Source organism: Erinaceus europaeus, chromosome 22 (assembly GCF_950295315.1).
Source record: "Erinaceus europaeus chromosome 22, mEriEur2.1, whole genome shotgun sequence".
Lineage (NCBI taxonomy): Eukaryota > Metazoa > Chordata > Mammalia > Eulipotyphla > Erinaceidae > Erinaceus > Erinaceus europaeus.
Genome location: NC_080183.1, coordinates 167915 through 187500, shown reverse-complemented (window position 1 = coordinate 187500; position 19586 = coordinate 167915). Strand labels below are relative to the sequence as shown.

Genomic DNA, 19586 nt, shown 5'->3' with positions numbered 1-19586 from the left:
GGGGAAATTTCATAAGCAGTGGGGCAGTGCTGTAGGTATCTCTCTCCCTTTCCCTCTCAATTTCTTTGTGTCTATCTTAAATATATAAATAAAATATTAAAATATAAAATATTATATTAAAATCTAAAATAAAGACAAAAAAAAAATAATGACAACTGGCAAACTACTGTTTTGTCCTCATTGATCTCAACATTTCTTCTCCTCCTCCTCCTCCTCCTCCTCCTCCTTCTTCTTTAGTACTAGTATTAGTATTAGTATTAGTATTAGTGTTATCAGGGCTATTACTGGGGTTTAGTGCTTGCACAATGTTCCTGGTGACCATGTTGCTTTCCTTTTAATGATGGAAACAAACAGAGATGGAAAATGATGAGAGAGAGAGACACTTGCAGCACTACTTAACTGCTCATGAAGCTTCCCCTTGCAGGTGGGGATGGGAGCTTGAACCCAGGTCCTCAAGCATCACAAATAACCATTTTAAACCTTTAATGTCTGTGCTTCTGGGAAAATGGATCCAGAAAACATTTCTTTGTGGTATGAATTGTTTTTCTAGAACCACTGTATTAGCTACAGATGTAATAATTTTTTTTTTATTATTGGATAGAGACAAAGAACCTGAATGGGGAGGGAAAGGGAGGAGAGAGAGAAAGAGAGAGAAAGAGAGAGAGAGAGAGAGAGAGGCAGTCCTACAGCCCTGCTTCACCACTTGTGAAGCTTTCCTCCTGCGGGGGGGACCAGGGGCTTGAACCCGGGTCCTTGTGCCTTGTAATGTGTGTGCTCAACCAGGTGCACCACCACCTGCCCCCACCATTCAGTTTAAGTAGAGTCATCCTTGTGAGTTAAGAGCAGTAATTAAGCCAGTCAGACTGCAAAACTGTCTTTTCTTATTTTTATTTTTTTAAATATTCATTTATTGATTTCCTTTTGTTTCCCTTGTTGTTTTATTGTAGTTACTGTTGTTGTTGTCACTGATGTCATTGTTATTGGATAGGACAGAGAGAAATGGAGAGAGGAGGGGAAGACAGAGAGGGGGAAAGAAAGACAGACACCTGCAGACCTGCTTCACTTCCTGTGAAGCGACTTCCCTGCAGGTGGGGAGCCGGGGCTCAAATCGGGATTCTTACTGCCAGTCCTTGCACGTGGCGCCATGTGCGCTTAACCTGCTGCGCTACCGCCCGGCTCCCTAGAACTGTCTTTTAAAGGAGTAATGGCAGGGGTTGGGGTGGTGCACTCGGTTGAGCCCATACTTAACCCTATGCAAGGACCCAGGTTCAATCCCTTAGTCTTGACCTGCAGGGGGAAGCTTCATGAGCTGTGGAGCTGGGCTGCAGGCGTCTCTCTGTCTCTCTCCCTTCCTATCCCCCCCTTCCCTTCTCAATCGCTCTCTGTCCTATCAAATAAAAAATGAACAAATGAGAACATTAAAGACAAAAGAAAAGATAAAAAATTAAAGCTTAATTCCAATCCTTAAAATCATACACAATGACACTCCTACCTTTAAGGACATCGAATACCATACCTCACTTAAACATCGAATACCATACCTCACTTAGGGTCTTGTTTCTCTCAAAGGTGATAGCAACAAAATCAACTATAAAACAGAAAGGAATGGAGATTATAGACAGCACCTGTGATTCTAAATGCACCGTCCATTAAATGCACCAAATATGGCCTTCTGCACTTACCACACATGTGCCTACTGTCTCAGACTTAAATGGACCTTCTTCTAAGCTTTAGGCCATTAACTTAACAGGAAAATAACCTCCATATTTTATTCTGCTTTTATTTAAAGTTATTTTATCTAATCTGTATAGACTATGCTGAAAGAAGATTCATTAATATCTTTAATGAAAATTTACCTTCAAAAATTTCCTTGTTAGCATAACACCTTTCATTATACCACAGCCTTCCTTTAACGTAGTCGACCTACATAAATGAACAAAAACACAAGAACTGTTTAAGCAACAGGTAGACTTTAGCAGATGTTAAATTCTAACAGCGTGAAGTCTACTTTGATTTTGTTACTTTTGTTTGAAAGCTGGTTTCTACCACAGTCCCAAAACCTGCAACCTCAGAACTCAGAACTAGCATTCCACTAAGCCTATGCACATTTTAAAAATCCAGGGAGCCAGCGGTAGCGCAGCAGGTTAAGCGCACATGTAGCACAAAGCGCAAGGACCGGCGTAAGGATCCCGGTTCGAGCCCCCGGCTCCCCACCTGCAGGGGAGTCACTTCACAGGCGGTGAAGCAGGTCTGCAGGTGTCTGTCTTTCTCTCCTCCTCTCTGTCTTCCCCTCCTCTCTCCATTTCTCTCTGTCCTATCCAACAACGATGACATCAATAACAACAATAATAATAACTACAACAATAAAAACAAGGGCAACAAAAAGGACATAAATAAATATTTTTTAAAAAGGGAAGGAAAGTGAGAAGGGGAGAGACAGAGAGAGAGAGGTCTGTAGCACTGCTTCAACACATGTGAAACTCCTCCCCTGCAGGTGGGGACCAGGGGCTTGAACTCAGGTCCTTGAACATGGCGACATGTGAGCTGAACTGGGGGCATTACTGCCCAGCCCTTCCTATCTTAAAAAAAAACAAGAAGTCATGGTCTAGGAGGTGGTGCAGTGCATAAAGCACTGGACTCTCATGAGTGAAGTCTCAAGTCTGATCCCTGATACCACATTGCCAGAGTGATGTTCTGGTTTTCCCTCCCTCTTTTTCCTCTCAGAAGCAAACAACTTTTTAAAGGAGTTTGCTGATTGCTGGAATCCTGCAGGTATGGATAACCTTGGTGGCAAAATAAAGTAACAATACCAATAATTGAAAAGGCAGAAGAGAAGATTAAACACAGTAGTTTGTGGAAATACATTTTTAGTTCAAACTGTAACAGCACAGTAAGAGGAGTTATTTATATAGTGCAGTCTGTCTGCACTTCATCTCCTCGGCCACACATTACTTTTAGCCACATCCTTAGGCATTTAAACTACTTCTCCTTTTAGGGTTGGGCAGTGTTGCATTTGGTTGAATGCACATGCTACCATGCCTAAGGACCTTGGTTCAAATCCGCAGTTCCCACCTACAGAGGGAGAGGGAGGCTTCAAGAGTATTGAAATAGTGATGCAGACAGAGAGATCTCTGTCTCTCTCTTCTCTTTCTCCTCCTTCCCTCTCAATTTCTCTATCAAGCAAATAACAAAAAACTACTTACCCTTTCAAAACCACAAAAGTCTGCCCTTGAAAGCTAAAAAGTCAGGGGAAAAAAGAAACTTTAGCTTTTGCTTGCCTATCAGATGACATAATAACACACAGTGTTTGAATTATATTGAAGGAATCTGAGAACATTCATCACTTGTGAAGCCCCTCCCCCACTGAAAGTGGGGCCTGGGGACTTGACCCCAGGCCCTTGGGCATTGTGGCAGGTGTGCTTTCCCAGATGTGCCACCACCCAGCCCAGTCAACTGTGTCTAAGACTTGTGAGAACGCTGGCGGTTCTCTCTGGGAGGCGGGAGGGTGGGGACACAGAGCTTTGGTGGTGGGTGTGGTGTGGGACTAGACTCTGTAGTTGTACAACTTTGTAGCCTACTAATAATCACAAATTTTAAAAAATGGGGAAAATAAAAAAGCATCCTATTTTTTCTAACAATCCAATACATTTAGCTTTATAAGTCACCCTGTCGTGTTTTTAGAATACACAGGGTGATATCATTAAAACTGTATGCTGCAGGGGAGTCGGGCTGTAGCGCAGCGGGTTAAGCGCAGGTGGCGCGAAGCACAAGGACCGGCATAAGGATCCCGGTTCGAACCCCGGCTCCCCCACCTGCAGCGGAGTCGCTTCACAGGTGGTGAAGCAGGTCTGCAGGTGTCTATCTCTCTCTCTCCCTCTCTGTCTTCCCCTCCTCTCTCCATTTCTCTCTGTCCTATCCAACAATGACGACAACAACAATAATAACTACAATAAAAAAAAAAAACTGTATGCTGCAGCTAAAACTGTCTATAAGTTTGCGTAGCAGTAAAATGATCCCCTTTTCAAAATAGCATAGCCAGCAGGGGAAGATGCTACAGTTTGAAGAGGAAGAGGCATTCAGTCCTCAAATACACCACACACAACTCAAGTAGCATAACTTGAGGACTGAGGTGAGCTGGGAGACAGCTCACCCAGCAGAGCGCATGCCCCACGCATGAAGATCTGGGCTCCAGGCCTCACACCTCCAGGGCTGGACCACCTGTGGACAGCACCGGCTGAGGGAGCTAGCTCTGTGACGGGGAGTGGTGCTTTGGTGTCTCCTCTCTGTCCTTGTCTCCTGTTCTCTACTGTCTTTCTCTGACCCTCCCCAAAGGAAGCCAGAAAGATGGCTAAATGGGCAGTGGCTCAGGTTCTAGAACTGGCACCAAAGAAGTGCCTTGGCAGGACTGAGCATGGTACAGTGATCTCTCTCTCTCTCTCAAAGTAGCCTAAAGTACCAAAACTGTTCACGCACCACACCTTGGTGAGAGGGAGGGGCAAGAGAAAACTGGGCTGGAGATGCCACATGATTCACTTCCCAGCGTGGCCAGCAAGTAAGCAAAGAAGTAAAACCAGTCACTGAGAGCAATTCACGCACCTGTATCAAGCCAGGTGAAGGATACCGGAGGTCTCCACTTATGTACAGACCCAGAGAGGTAAGGATAACCAAAAAGTGATTTGTGAGAACCATATCCACCAGGGTCAGCTCTTTGAGTTCTAAAGGAAGAGGCCACACTATCAGTCAGAATGTGAGGAAACACAGACATTTCAGAAATGCCAACAGGTGCCTCTCAGAAGAGGAGCACTAGGCAGAGGAGATAGCATAATGGTCATGCAAATAGGTTCTCCTGCCTGAGGCTCCCAGGTGCCCTGCACCACCATCAGCCTGAGCTGAGCAGGGCTGGGGGGGCACCTTTGGAGGAATTACCTGCTTCAATCAGGGTGTAGACTAAGTCTGTCATGTTATACCATATGAGGTCATTATAATCCCACAGTCCAGAAGCGGTGAGGCTCACGTAGACACCTAGCAGGAGAGAAAAGGGGCATCAAGGTGGCTCTGGAAACACAAGTAGCTTGGGTCTGTGGTGCTGAAAGAGATACCAAGAAGCAGAGGCTCCAGGGCCTTGGGGAGAGAGAGTGGTCAGCTGTGCCAGGCGCTGCTGGGCCTGAAACAGAGTCCAGAACTGGCCACCGGAGTCAGGAGATGGCTCAGCATCCAACCCACCAGGCCGGAGACCCCAGGGTGACCTGGCACTTTGTGGGAGCGCCATGGCATCAGTGAGGCGCCATGAGAAGGGGTGTAGTGCTATAACGCCTTTCCTGCCTTTGCTGCCTGTATCTGTCTGAGAGAAAAAGAGGGGAGAATGTTAGCCCTGGTCAGCAGAATTTCACATGGCAAGGACCAGTGCAAAAAGAGAAAGATTCAGCTGGCAATATCACAATCATGTCTAGTCTTGGGAAGAACTATTTCAACAGAGTGATGAGGACAGAAAACCCTATTTGAAGTAGAATAAAAGGGCCAGGTGGTGGTGCTCCTCCTGGCAGAGTGCACACAAAGCACCCTGCTCAAGGACACAGGTTCAAGTCCTCAGCTTCCACCTGCGGGGGAAGCTTCATGAGTGGTAAAGCAGAGCTGTGGGTGTCTTTCTCTCCCTTTCTATCTTCCCTCCCCCTCAATTTCTCTCTATAAAAAAGCAAGAGCAAGACAGACACCTGCAGCACTGCTTCAGCAATCAGGAAGCTTCTCCCCTGAGGATGTGGGCTTTGAACCTGGGTCCTTGCACAAGATAATGTGTACACTCAGCTTAACAATTTACACCACCACCTGCACCCTCAACCCTTTTAAAATATTTTATTTTGCAAAAAGACTTTCATGCTCAAGGTTTGAAATCCCAGGTTCAATCCCCCAAACTGCCATAGGCCAAAGCTGAGCAGTATTCTAGCAAAAAAAAAATAAAAATAAATAAATAAATAAATAAACAAGAAAGGGAAGGAAAGAAAGAGAGAGAGAGAGAGAGAGAGAGACCAGAAACCTGCTCAGCTCTGGCTGATAGCTGTTATGGGGATTGAACCTGGGACCTCAGAGCATCAGGCATGAAAGTCTTTCTGCCTAACCATTCAGCGGCCTCCTCAGCCCAAAGGTTTGCACATTAGTGGATGTGCCCCAGTTTAGAAGGGACTACACCATAATGCGAGAGAGAAAGGTGGGGACCAGCAAGGTGGATTCAAGAGCAGTGTGGGACCCAGAGCACAGGGTGAGGGGTGTCCTTGGACAGAAGCAGAAATGCTGCCCATGGTGCAACAAAGGACAAGGGTCTGCAGGCAGACGCAGACACTTTAGCATGTTTGCAGGTGCTGTGAGGAAGGTGCTTCCCGGGCTCATTCTGGATGTTCTTGGCCAAGTATCAGAGAATGAAGTTTAAGGGGTGACTGAGATGCAAGCTGAGAGTGAGAGTGGTGTTGAGTCTCTGAATTGGTGTGAGAAAGTTGTTTCACAGGGTAGGTGTTGATGGCATAATGGTTCTGCAAAGAGACTCTCATGCCTGCTTCAAAGTCCCAAATTCAATCCCCCCACCACCATCAGCCAGACCTGAGCAGGGCAGGTGCTCCTAGCCCCATTTCTTCTGCATTTTCCCAGAAACATCTTTGCTCCATCCTGACTACGCACTTGACCTGTGCTGCAGCTAAACCCATCTGTGATAAGAGATGAGACAAAAGCACCAACTTACCGTCATGTGTTGAGTTAAGAATGAAGCCAAAAACCGCGACATCGTTGGCACAGGGGCACTTGGTCACTTTGACATCCACCACGTGTGGATATAGCGTGCGGACTTCATTAATTGACATAGGACGCCCGAGTTGCCAGTGAAGGATGGGCTCTGCAGAAGGCAGGTGCAGGCATTCAGATCATAGGCCAGAGCCCTGCTGCTCATTTCTGCCTGATGCTGGCACCAAGGCCTAAACCTGACACCTCAGAGCCTCAGGCAGGGACGTCTGTTGCAGAAGCCATGTACCATATCCTGGCCCAGGATCCCTACTTTTGAAAATGGAAATTACAGCCTTCCTTTAAAGGTTTCAAGGAAACAGTGCCCAGGGACCACACCACAGCTCAAAAAACGAGTGTAGAAACCCACTTTCTGCCAATGAGAAATAGGCCGGCTGTGATTTTCCAGAGCCAGAGGGAGGCTGTCTAACTCCCCCGCAAGAAAACCACAAGGAAAGAAAACAGAGTGGAGCCAGGTGGTGGCACACACAGGCTGCAGTGCACAAGAACACAGATTCAAGCCCCTGGTCCCCACCTGCAGGGGGAAGCTTCTCAAGTGGGAAGCAGGGCTGCAGGTGTCTCTGTCTTTCTCCCTTTCTATCTCCCCCTCTCAATTTCTGGCTGTCTCTTCCCAGTAATAAAACATTAAAATATTAAAAATAAAATGTAACAGCTTTGGGTTTTCTCCTTAGATATGGAGTTTACACATTTACAAGTTGGAGAAAAACTGCTGCTTTGTGATAACACTTTTAAAAAAAATTATAAGGAGGAAACACTGACAGAAACCACAGGATGAGAGGGGTACAACTCCACACAATTCCCACCCCCAGAACTCCATATCCCATCCCCTCCCCTGATAGCTTTATTCTTTATATCCTATTCTTTATCCCTCTGGGAATATGGAACTAGTGTCATTGTGGGGTGTAGAAGGTGGGAGGTCTGGCTTCTGTAATTGCTTCCCCACTGAACATGGGTGTTGACAGGTGGATCCATCCTCCCAGCCTGTGTCTCTCTTTCCCTAGTGGGGCAGGGGTCTGGGGAAGCAGGGCTCCAGGGTTTTTTTTTATGCTCTTCGCTATAGAAGCAAGAGTGCAGATAGAAAAATAAGAATAGATCTGGAGTGGCAGTGGAGAATGGGGAGATGCCATTAGTGTCAAGACACTTTGAAGGATTTATGGAAGCTAGACACTATGAGATTGGCAGGAGAAACAGTCAAGGCTGGTGCACCTTCAGGCTCTCAGTCTGTCCTTGGACATGCAAAGAGTTGAGTCAGAAATAGTTAAAATTTAATGCATAATAAAATAAGGGTTAACTGAGTGGTGGTACACCCACTTGAATGCACATGTTATCATGCCTTATGATCTGGGTTCAACCCCTTGGGTCCTACCTGCAGGGGTGAAGCAGTGCTCCAGGTATCTCTCTCTCTTCCCTTTCTATCTCTTCTCCCCTTTCAATTTCTCTCTGTCTTATCCAAAATAAATAAAATAGGGAGCTGAGGAGAGAGCATAATGGTTCAGCAAAAAGACTCTCCTGCCTGAGGCTCTGAAGTCCTAGGTTCAATCCCCAGCACCACCACCAGCCAGAGCTGAGCAGGGCTCTGGTCTGTCTATGTCTTTCTCTCTCATTAGACAGAGTAAGTCAAATATAAAATGTGATATAAAAAGAAACTACTACTGCTTTTTTCTCCTGGGGACAAAAACAGATGACAAAATGAAAACCAGAGGGCTGAGCAGTGGCACCTGGCTAAGTGGTCACAGCACTAAGTGCAGGATCAGGGTTCAAGCCCTGTTTCCCACCTATAGGGGAAGCTTCACAAGCGGTGAAGCAAGTTGTCAGGTGTCTTTCTTTCTCTCTCTCCCCCTCCTCTCTCAATGTCTCTCTGACCTGTCCAATAAAATGGAACAAAAATGACCTCCAGGAATAGTGAGTCTATAATGCTGGCACAAGCCCCAGCAATAACCCTGGAGGAAAAGAGAAAGAGAGAGAGAGAGAGGGAGAGAGAAAGAAATGAAAATAAGACACTGACAAAAACCAGCTGTATGCATTTCAGAAATAGTCAAAGGGCTTTTTATTTATTTATTTATTTTTCCTTTTGTTGCCCTTGTCTTATTGTTGTAGGTATTAATGTTGTTGTCGTTGTTGGATAGGACAGAGAGAAATGGAGAGAGGAGGGGAAGACAGAGAGGGGAGAGAAAGACAGACACCTGCAGACCTGCTTCACCGCCTGTGAAGCGACACCCCTGCAGGTGGGGAGCCGGGGGCTCAAACCGGGATCCTTACGCCGGTCCTTGTGCTTTGCGCCACGTGCTCTTAACCTGCTGCGTTACTGCCTGACTCCCTCCAAAGTGCCTTTAAGAGTGGGATTATCTGCTCTGCAGTGAAAAAGATGATGCTGTGTGTGTCCTTTGGGGCAAAATGAGTGGGCCTGGAGGTGATGGTGCTTAGTGAATAAGGGGAGAGTGAAAGACAGCTTTGTTATGTGCGTGAATGATGGTTTCACTTATATGTGGAATCTGGAGACCTGGAACACATGAACAACCCCCTCACCCCTTCCTAAAAACAAAAACAAAAACAAACAAAAAAACAATACCCAGAGGTAAACAGCTGCCTTCAAGACTTTCTGAGAACTCTGGTGGCTATTGCTGGAAGGGTGGGGTTCAGAACTCTGGTGGTAGGTGCAGTGTGAAACTGTACCCTAAGACCTTGTAAACCACTTTAGTCATAAAAGATATCACACACACACACACACACACACGCACACGCACACGCACACACACGCGCACACTCACACGCACACTCACACACACACTCACACATTCACACACACACTCACACACACACACACACGCACACTCACATGCACACACATGCACACACATGCACACACACTCACACACACACTCACACATGCACACACTCACACATGCACACACACTCACTCACACGCACGCACGCACACACACTCACACACATGCACACACACCCACACACGCACACACTCACTCACACACTCACACACACTCACACACACACTCACTCACACACTCACACACTCACACACTCACACACACTCACACACACACACTCACTCACACACACACACTCACTCACACACACTCACTCACACACACACACTCACACACACTCACACACACACACACTCACACACACTCACACACACACACGCACACACACGCGCACACACACACGCACACACTCACACACACACACACACACGCACTCACACACACGCACTCACACACTCACACACACACGCACACACACGAACACACACTTACACACACACGAACGCACTCACACACACTCATACTCACACACACACTCGCACACACATACACACACACACATTCACACACGCACGCACACACAAACACACACACTCACACACACATGCACACACAGACTCACACACATACACACACAGAGTCACACACACATACACAAACATTCACGCACACACACACACTCTCTCACACACGCACACACACAGTCACACACACAGAGTCACACACATGCACACACACACGACTGGAGCTATCTAGTAATGCTTCATTCACTGTTGACACTTCTCCAGTATAAACCCTCTCCAGGTCCCCAAACTTCCAACAGAAGTTGCAACAAAACCAGACTTCACGTGATCTGTTGCTCCCTTTGTGCAGAGCAGGGAAAGGAGTTAAGTTTCCTGTTGGGTTGCCAGAGCTTTGCACAGGAAATAGCCATGAAGTGAGAGAGACATATTTTATAGCCACATGAATTCAATACTGAGGAAGTCCAAAAGCCTGAGACGTCTGGAGCAAAGCAGCTGAGTTCAGCCCGTGTGTTCAGGCAACCAACATGCATATCTAAGAGGGCAGGACACTCAGAACCTCCCTCAGACATGCTAGTATAGAGTGGCATAAGGATCCCTGTTCGAGCCCTCGGATCCCCACCTGCAGGGGTGTCAATTCACAAACGGTGAAGCAGGTCTGCAGGTGTCTGTCTTTCTCTCCCCTCTGTCTTCCCTCCTCTCTCCATTTCTCTCTGTCCTATCTAACAATGATGACATCAATAACAACAACAATAATAACTACAACAACAATAAAAAACAAGGGCAACAAAAGGCGAAATAAATAAATATAAAAAAAGAAAAGCATGAGGGACCTTGTATACCAATGTAGTCAATTGCTGGGAAATGAAAGGTGATCAACACGGGACCAGAGGAGACAGCATCATGGTTGTGCAAACAGACTCTCCTGAGGCTTGGACCCCAGATCCAATTGCCCCATACCTCCATAAACCAGAGCTGGGTAGTGTCCTGGTAAAACACACACACACACACACACACACACACACACACACACACACACACACACACACACACACGAAGGAGGGAGGCAAGGAAGGAAGGTAGTCAGTGTTGGTAAAGCAGGGCTGCATATGTCTGTCTCTTTCCCGCCATCTCTAATATTTTCAATATATTTATATATTATTGGATAGAGACAGAGAGAAATTGAGAGAAGGGGAAGATAGAGAGGAAAGAGACAGACACCTGCAGCCCTGCTTCACCACTCATGAAGCTTCCCCCCTGAAGGAGGGGACCAGGGGCTTGAATCATGATCCTCACACACTGAAGTGTGTGTACTTAGCCAAGTGTGCCACTGCCTGGTCCCTCTCTTTCCCTATCTCTCCCTCCTCTCTCAGTTTCTGTCTCTGCCCAATGATACACACATAAATTTAATTTCTTTTAAAAAAGGTATACACTCTACCCTCTCCCAGGCCCATGCTCATCTCTTTTATTTTTGTATCCCCAGGACAACTTAGCACAGGAATCTGATATATATCAGGTTACAAAATAGCATTAAGAGAATATTACACATTTCATTTTACTTGGATCTGTTGCCATTTACCTCGAAGCCGGTCTAAGAGTGTCCCTTCAGTTGTGTACATATTCAGTCCGTGTTGGAGAGTGATCTTTACGAACCATTCATCCACTGCCGCCAAATCTGTTTGTGAACAGGAGACGAATAACCAACCTTTCTCCCCACTGTGTTGTGCTGGTGAGACCTGAGAGGATCTGGGGTCCAAGCCTCAGGAGAGTCTGTTTGCACAACCATGATGCTGTCTCCTCTGGCCCCCCGTGTTGGTCACCTTTCATTTCCCAGCAATTGACTACATTGGTATACAAGGTCCCTCATGCTTTTCTTTTTGTATATTTATTTTCCTTTTTGTTGCCCTTGTTTTATTGTTGTAGTTATTATTGTTGTTGTTATTTATGTCGTCATTGTTAGGACAGAGAGAAATGGAGGGGGGAAGACAGAGAGTGGGAGAGAAAGATAGATACCTGCAGACCTGCTTCACCGCCTGTGAAGGGACCCCCCACTGCAGGTGGGGAGCTGGGGGCTCGAACTGGGATCCTTACAACGGTGCTTGTACTTCACACCACCGTGTGCTTAACTCATTACTACTGCCCGACTCCCAGGTCCCTCATGCTTTTCTTATGAACATTTAGATGATAAAACAAGGACAAGATAACTAGGAAGTGATCTTACTATCCTAGCAATGACTCCTGATAATAATATTCTAGATTGGGCTTGGGAGACAGTGTAATGGTTATGCAAAATATTTTGAAGCCTCAGGTCCCAACTTTGTTTTCCAGATCACATATGCCAGAATTGAGTAGTCCTCTTGCCTCTTTCTCTCTTTCATGAGAATATTTAAAAAGAGAGAATCTGAATATCCCCACACTTATTAGAAAACTTGTAATTAAAATCCTTCTCCTAAAGAAAACTCTCATTTCGTGGTCCAGGAGGTGACACAGTGATAAAGCTTTGGACTCTCAAGCATGAGGTCCTGAGTTCGATTCCCAGCAGCACATGTGCCAGAGTGATCTCTGGTTCTTTCTCTTTCCACCTATATTTCTCATGAATAAATAAACAAAATCTTAAAAAAGAGAAAACTCTCATTTCTGCCTTATTCTTATTTCTTCTGAGGGTCTATAAGTTGGTATGCTCTAAGGACTCCCCACCCCACTCCCTCACCTCCTCAGTGTCTGAGGGTCTATAAGTCGGTATGCTCTAGGTAGGACTCCCCACCCCACTCCCTCACCTCCTCAGTGTCTGAGGGTCTATAATTCGGTATGCTCTAGGTAGGACTCCCCACCCCACTCCCTCACCTCCTCAGTGTCTGCTGTTTGATGATTAGCACACAAGTCAGTGCTGTATTTTTCATTGGATTCCACAACAAAAGTCAAATTTCTTCATTTTCCTTAACTGAAGTCAAGTTTGCTTCTGTTCCTTGTACGTACCACATTAAAATAATATACTGTCTATTATCATTATTATTTTACATTATTTATTGGGGAGAGACAGAGTGAAATTGAGGGGCAAGGGGAAGACAGAGAGGAAGAGGGAGAGAGGCAGAGACACCTGCAGCCCTGCTCCACCACTTGTGAAGCTTCCCCCAGAAGGTGGAGGGTGGAGATGGGGGCCTGCACCTGGACCCAGGTGCATGGTGACATGTGTGCTCGAACAGTCATGCCACTGGCCACCTTAATACTACTATTTTCAATATGCCTGAAGAGCAACTACTCAGTCCACCTCAGTGCTCACAAGCCCTGGACTTCTACAGGCCTTCTCTTGCCCTTTGAGACCAAAAGGCACATGTTAAACTTGGTTGCCACGCAGTTCTTCCTAGTAGATTCTATAGGAAAGATGACAAATTAGATATTACAACCGACAGCATTTATGAATAATGGGTCAGTTTTACTAGGATCAATTGGTACATGACCTCAGTACTACAATTTCAAGTTCTAGAAAATAAGTCTTCTTTAAAGAATGATATAAATGGGGGCCGAGTGGTGGCGCACCTGGCTGAGCGCACATGTTAAAGTCCGTAAGGATCCAGGTTCAATCCCCCGGTCCCCACAAGTGGTGAAGCAGGGCTGCAGATGTCTCTCTGTCTCTCTATCACCCCCTTACCTCTCAATTTGTACCTGTCTCTATCCAATAAATAAATAAAGATGATTTTTAAAAAATTTAAAGGTTTTTTAAAAAAAGAATGGTATAGATGTTATATATATAGAACAATTTATAATAGAATGCCAGATAAACTACAAGAAACTCAGTTTAATTTAAATTTCAGATGAGCCATAAATAACTTTAGCGTGTCACAAATCCTACACATTTACAAGAGATACCAAATAATTGTTTAATATAAAAACATTTTCTGTATTTGCTGAATTTGACATTCCAGATCCAGAAGTGACAGAACTGAAATCACTCTTACCTGTGTTTTGGGTGATATTTTCTCTGGGAATATCAATCAGCCAGTAAACCCGATCACTGAACTTGGGTAAAGAAGACATCAGAATATGACTGAGTGTGGATTATTGCACCAAAGTACAAAACTCTGGTTGGAGGGTAAGAGTAGATTTTCAGCTTCACTATATGGTGGAGGGGTGGGGGGTTAGGCACACAGACCTTTGGTGGTGGGAGTGGTGTTAATATACACTCCTATTAACTTATAGTCTTATAAATTACTATTTAATCAATGTGAGAGGGGAAATATAGATTGAATGTCTCAAACTTTTTGATGCATAGACCTCAGTTCTGATTACACATTTCTTCAATCTAAGCACTTAAGGTTTAAAACTGGTAACCTGATTGAACTTTAACAGTTAAATTTAGAATAAATAATGATTAAAAATTACTCTTAAAAAGAAGACATCAGAAAGCAGTGCTTCACAGTGTTAATAGGAAAACTTATTTTGAAATCTACCTTATATTAAAAAATAAAATTAAGCCAAAGTATTCAATGTAAATAACCCTCACTCAACAATTCCACTCTTAGGAGTTTCTCCTAGAATATACTCACATATGTGTAAAATAGAACATGTTCATGGATATATTTAGTCATTAATTTAATAGGAGGAGATTGGAAATAACTAATATGCTTGATTATTTATAATAACAAACTCACAAAACACAATGCCAATGTAGGAGTACAAAACTGCAAGATTGTTTGTTAGCTTGATTTCTAAGTGGACAGAAAATTTGTGAATTTAGGGGGAACATCCCAGGAAGAAGAGAACTGAAAAAAATGGTGAACTAAGAGCTAAATAAAAACCCTTGCCAAATTCTGGGCAATACACATGCCACGGAGATCCTTAGAAGGCCACATAAAAATCAGAAGTAGAAGCAAAGGAACAGAGCAGTTACTAGCTACTCTAGTCAGAGATAAGACAGTTTGTGCCAACACAAGTTCGAACCTTTCAGACCACCACGAAAATAACAGTAAGCTCTCACAAGAACACAGCAGAGTTCAGAGTTGCTGCCTCTTGCCTTCACTATCCAGTTTTCAACCCAAAATGACAAGCCATAGCTTGAAAGAAACAGGAGTTCAAGGACCCGGACACAATGATGGACAAGGACTCAGGTTGGGGTGGGAGTGATGTGCAGACGTCTTTCATGGGGAATGAGAAGTTGTACCCACATGCCAACAGCTGTCCTGTAAAACAGAACTTCCCCATATAAAACGGTTTGAAAAAAAACCTCCAGGAACTAGTACTTGGTATTGCAGTGGGGCAGAGACAGACAATAGACTGATGCAGCAGAAGCTTCAAAGCAGTCACCACAAATATACACACAATTTAAGGGACCCGTCTCAGTGAAGGAACAAGTATGGAATCCTAGAACAGAAATGACAAGTGCAAACTCAAATGGAAATAGTAAGACTGAAAAGCACACACTGAAATAAAATATTCCCTTGGGGCCAGGCAGTGGCACACCTGTTAAGCGTATGCATTACAGTTCATAAGGACTAGGGTTCAAGCCCCTGGTCCCCACCTGCAGGGAGAAAGCTTCGCAAGTAGTGAAGCAGGGCTGCAGGTGTTTCTCTGTCTCTCTCCCTCTCTATTTCCCCTTTTCTCAACTTCGCTGTCTCTATCCAATAATATATGTTATCTATAATATTTATCCAATAATACATATATCTATCCAATAATATATAATAATATCTATCCAGTAATACATATATAATATATCCAATAATATATATTACTGTTATTTTTCTCAGTGGTCTGAAAGGTTGTGACTTGTGAAATAAATACAAAAATAAAATATTTCCTATGCGAATTCAACAGCAGATTGGAGATGGCAAAAGAAATAAGTGAAGAAATATAACAGCTGAAATGATTCAATCTGAAAAAGGGAAACAACAAAGAAAAATTAACAGGACTTCAGGGATCTGTGGGACAAAATTACAAGCCCCAAAATATGCATGATTGGAAGGGACCAGTCAGGGTGGGGGTAAAGCATCTTTTTTTAGGAGAAGACTGAAAACTTTCCAAATATGATAAACTTAGAATCCAGGAAGCCAGGGAAAGCAACTGAGATAAATACAAACAAAACAGTGAAAGCATTCAAAGAAACACAACACTGCACAAAAGGGGGAATAATACAACTAGCTGCTGACTTTCACTCAGAAACAGTGGCGTCAGGTTGGCTATTCAGACTCACAAAGGGAAGTTCAAAATCTGGAATGAAAATGAAGACAGCTAGAGGCCCTGTATCTGACAAAACTTTTGTTTAAACATTCAGGTGATTGCTGAAACCTATTCTAATCCATAAGCAAGCTCATTGAAGTTCCAGGCCACAAGATCAACATGCATTTATATACAACATTATATTTCTATGCAACAGCATTTTTATACACTTAAAGAATCTGGAGATAAAAATTAAGAAAGTAATTCTCTTTATAACAGCATAAAAAAATAAGATACTAGGACTAATAATTAGGAGTTCTTAAACTGTATAATAAATGTTACCTATGTTGGACATACATATAACATTAGTGGACTATTTTTTTTTCTTTTTTGAAAAAAACATTAAGTAAGGGAGAGTAGCAGGCTTCTTGTTCCTAACACAATCACAGGATAAAACAAAACACACTTACCAGAGTTAGGTTGAAGTGGAAGATGCTGGTGTATGTGCTGTTAGCAATTCTTAAGCTGGGAGTCAGGCCTCCTGAAGTGAACACACTCAGAAACTCCTTGGAAGTAAGCTCACTTTTAGATTCGAAAAAACACTGGATGATCTTTAGGGAAGAGAGAGGGGCCAGGTAGTGGTGCACTTGGTTGAATGCACATGCTACCATGCACAACCCTGGTCCCCATCTCAAGGGGGCAGCTTCATGAGTGGCAAAGAAGTTCTGTGGGTCTCTTTCTCTGTGTCTCTATCCCCCTCTCTCCCTTTCTATCTCCCCTACCCCTCTCAATTTCTGTCTTCATCCAAAATAAACTTAAAAAGAGACAGAGAGAAGCCAGGCCAAGTAATGACAGTTGGATGGAGGCAGATATTTTGTTCACTTAAAAGTGGAGAGGTGTGTGACTAGGAATGTCACTGGCCGCTAGTATCTTCAGCAATTCCAGTCTCTAACGAAGGGACAATGCATTTGGAACTAAACACCTGAGGACTTGGGAAGATTTTCCTCTTGTGTCCTCACAGGCATTTCCCATTCATCCTTACCACAGGAATTCTCACAAAGCCACTGCCATCCTCAACACAGGAGTGAGCACAAAGTCACTGTACTTAGTCAACTAGAATCAAAGCCACATATTAGCACATAATTATTTAATTTATTTTCTTTGGATAGAGACAGAGAGAAATTAAGATGGGACGGACAGAAAGGGAGAGAGGCAGAGAGACTCCTGCAGACCTACTCCACCGCTTGTGAAGCCCTCACCACCTACTGCAGGTGGGGTCTGGGGGCTCGAGCCCTGGTCTTAGTGCATAATAATGTACGTGCTCTGTTGGGTGCTGCACCTCCCAGCCCCTATTTCATTAAAATCATGACTTTATCTAAATTTCAGAAGAAGAAAATATATAAAGGGAAATGCATTTTTATTGCTTTTCCTCTCAGTGAGAGAAGGGGTAAGAAAATGCTCAAACTGTCAGAGGACCTAGTGGGGGTTGTACTGTTATATGGGAAACTGGGGAATGTTATGCATGTGCAGACTATTGTATTTACTGTTGACTGTAAAACATTAATTCCCCAGTAAAGAAATTAAAACATGCTCACAAATTGTCGAGTTTACTGAAACCAACATGAAACAGATACTGAGCTTCAGGGCTGGGCAGTAGCTCCCTGGCTGAGCACACACATCCCCATGCACAAGGTTCCAGGTTCAAGCCCTGGCCCCCACCTGCAGATGGGGAAGCTTCACAAGAGGCGAAGTAATAATGCTTCAGGTGCCTCTCTTTATCTTTCCCTACCTCCCTTTCCCTCTCAATTTCTCTGTCTTACCAAATTAAAGAAATGGAAAAAAAGAAAAGAAAAAATAATGAAAGAAAAAAGATACTGAGCTTCATCTCATTTGGGTCCTGGTCTAACATCAAGGTCATTCTGTGCATGGTGACATGTGCGCTTACCAGTGCACCACCGCCTGGCCCCTCTGGTCTTTTGTTGAGATGATATCTGAACACACCCCAAGGGGCCAGCTGGTGGTGCGTCTGGTACAGCCCACATCACCAGGCACAAGGGCCCTGTACCACCCCCGTCCCCGCCTGCATGGGGAAAGGTTCACGAGAAGTGAAGCAGGACCGCAGGTGTCTTTCTGTCTTTCTCCCTCTCTCTTGCCTCTCAATTTCTCTTCTCCATCAAATAAATAAAAATTTTAAGTCTTTAAAAAATAAGCCCCCAGTTCTAACCACTTCTTTGTGCCGGGATAGCCTGAGGGTGCTTCTTCCCGAGCAAGTGCTCTCTGGGTTGGAGAGAACTCAACTGGAGCCAACCTAGGCTGCTGCGTGGGAGAGGGATCAGGAACTCGTGCCGGGCTAGCGTCGCAGGAGAGAGACTCTGGGACTCTCAGAGCCGGAAGGCCATCCCATGTGTTTAAACAGAAGAGCAGCTGTATATATACTCGCCAAGAAGGACATAGTAGGGTGAAAAACAGGATATGACGTAGAGAGGGTGGAGGAGCCGAAAGAGAGTGCAAGCTAGTGGTGGAAAACAGGGTGTGACTAGGAGAGGGGGCAGAGCAAAAGGAGAATGCAAACCAGTGAGATTAAATCAGTGCCCTGCAGGCAGGGCGGTTCTCAGGTAAAACAGTGATTATGTAAATAGACCACAGCGGGAGCTGAGCTGGCGTACTGCCCAACATCTTTGAGCTAGTCCCTGTATCCTGTGGAGAAGGATACATTCCATATATGTAAATAAACTCTTCTTAAAAATCTGTTGGCCTGTCCTCTCCTGCCCCCTTTACTGAGTCTAAGTAGTTTCAGTCCTCCTCACACAGGACGTACCTTATAGAAGATAAAATGTCATATTAAGGGAGTCCAGCAGTAGTGCAGCGGGTTAAGCCCACATGGTGCCAAGTGCAAGGACCGGCATAAGGCTCCCGGTTTGAGCCCCCGGCTCCCCACCTGCAGGGGAGTCGCTTCACAAGTGGTGAAGTAGGTCTGCAGGTGTCTGTCTTTCTCTCCCTTCTGTCTTCCCCTCCTCTCTCCATTTCTCTCTGTCCTATCTAACAATGATGGCATCAATAACAACAAAAATAGCAACTACAACAATAAAACAAGGGCAACAAAAGGGAATAAATAAATATTTAAAAAAATTATTTTAAAAACTACAGTTTGGGGGCTGGGTGGTGGCACACCTGGCTGTGTGCACATATTAAAATGTGCAAGGACCCAGATTCAAGCCCCCAGTCCCCACCTGCAGGGCAGTTGCTTCATAGGCAGTGAAGCAGGTCTGCAGGTGTCTTTCTCTCCCCCTATCTGCCTTCCCCTCCTCTCTCTATTTCTGTCTGTCCTATCCAACAATAATGG

General features: G+C 44.6%; 1 protein-coding gene across 1 annotated transcript in view; it reads right to left on the bottom strand.

Moving 5' to 3' along the window:
• The window catches only part of CATSPERB (cation channel sperm associated auxiliary subunit beta), a gene marked incomplete at its 3' end in the record, with an annotated part of 59331 nt that overhangs the window by 27563 nt on the left and 12182 nt on the right, over positions 1–19586 (bottom strand). Inside the window, exons 4-12 of the mRNA XM_060181368.1 lie at positions 16714–16854; positions 14047–14107; positions 11670–11765; positions 6728–6877; positions 4927–5022; positions 4597–4715; positions 3204–3236; positions 1857–1923; positions 1542–1588 (exon numbers count right to left, since the gene is read on the bottom strand). Coding sequence (XP_060037351.1) covers positions 1542–1588; positions 1857–1923; positions 3204–3236; positions 4597–4715; positions 4927–5022; positions 6728–6877; positions 11670–11765; positions 14047–14107; positions 16714–16854 — 810 coding nt within the window. The remainder of the gene's footprint in view (positions 1–1541; positions 1589–1856; positions 1924–3203; positions 3237–4596; positions 4716–4926; positions 5023–6727; positions 6878–11669; positions 11766–14046; positions 14108–16713; positions 16855–19586) is intronic.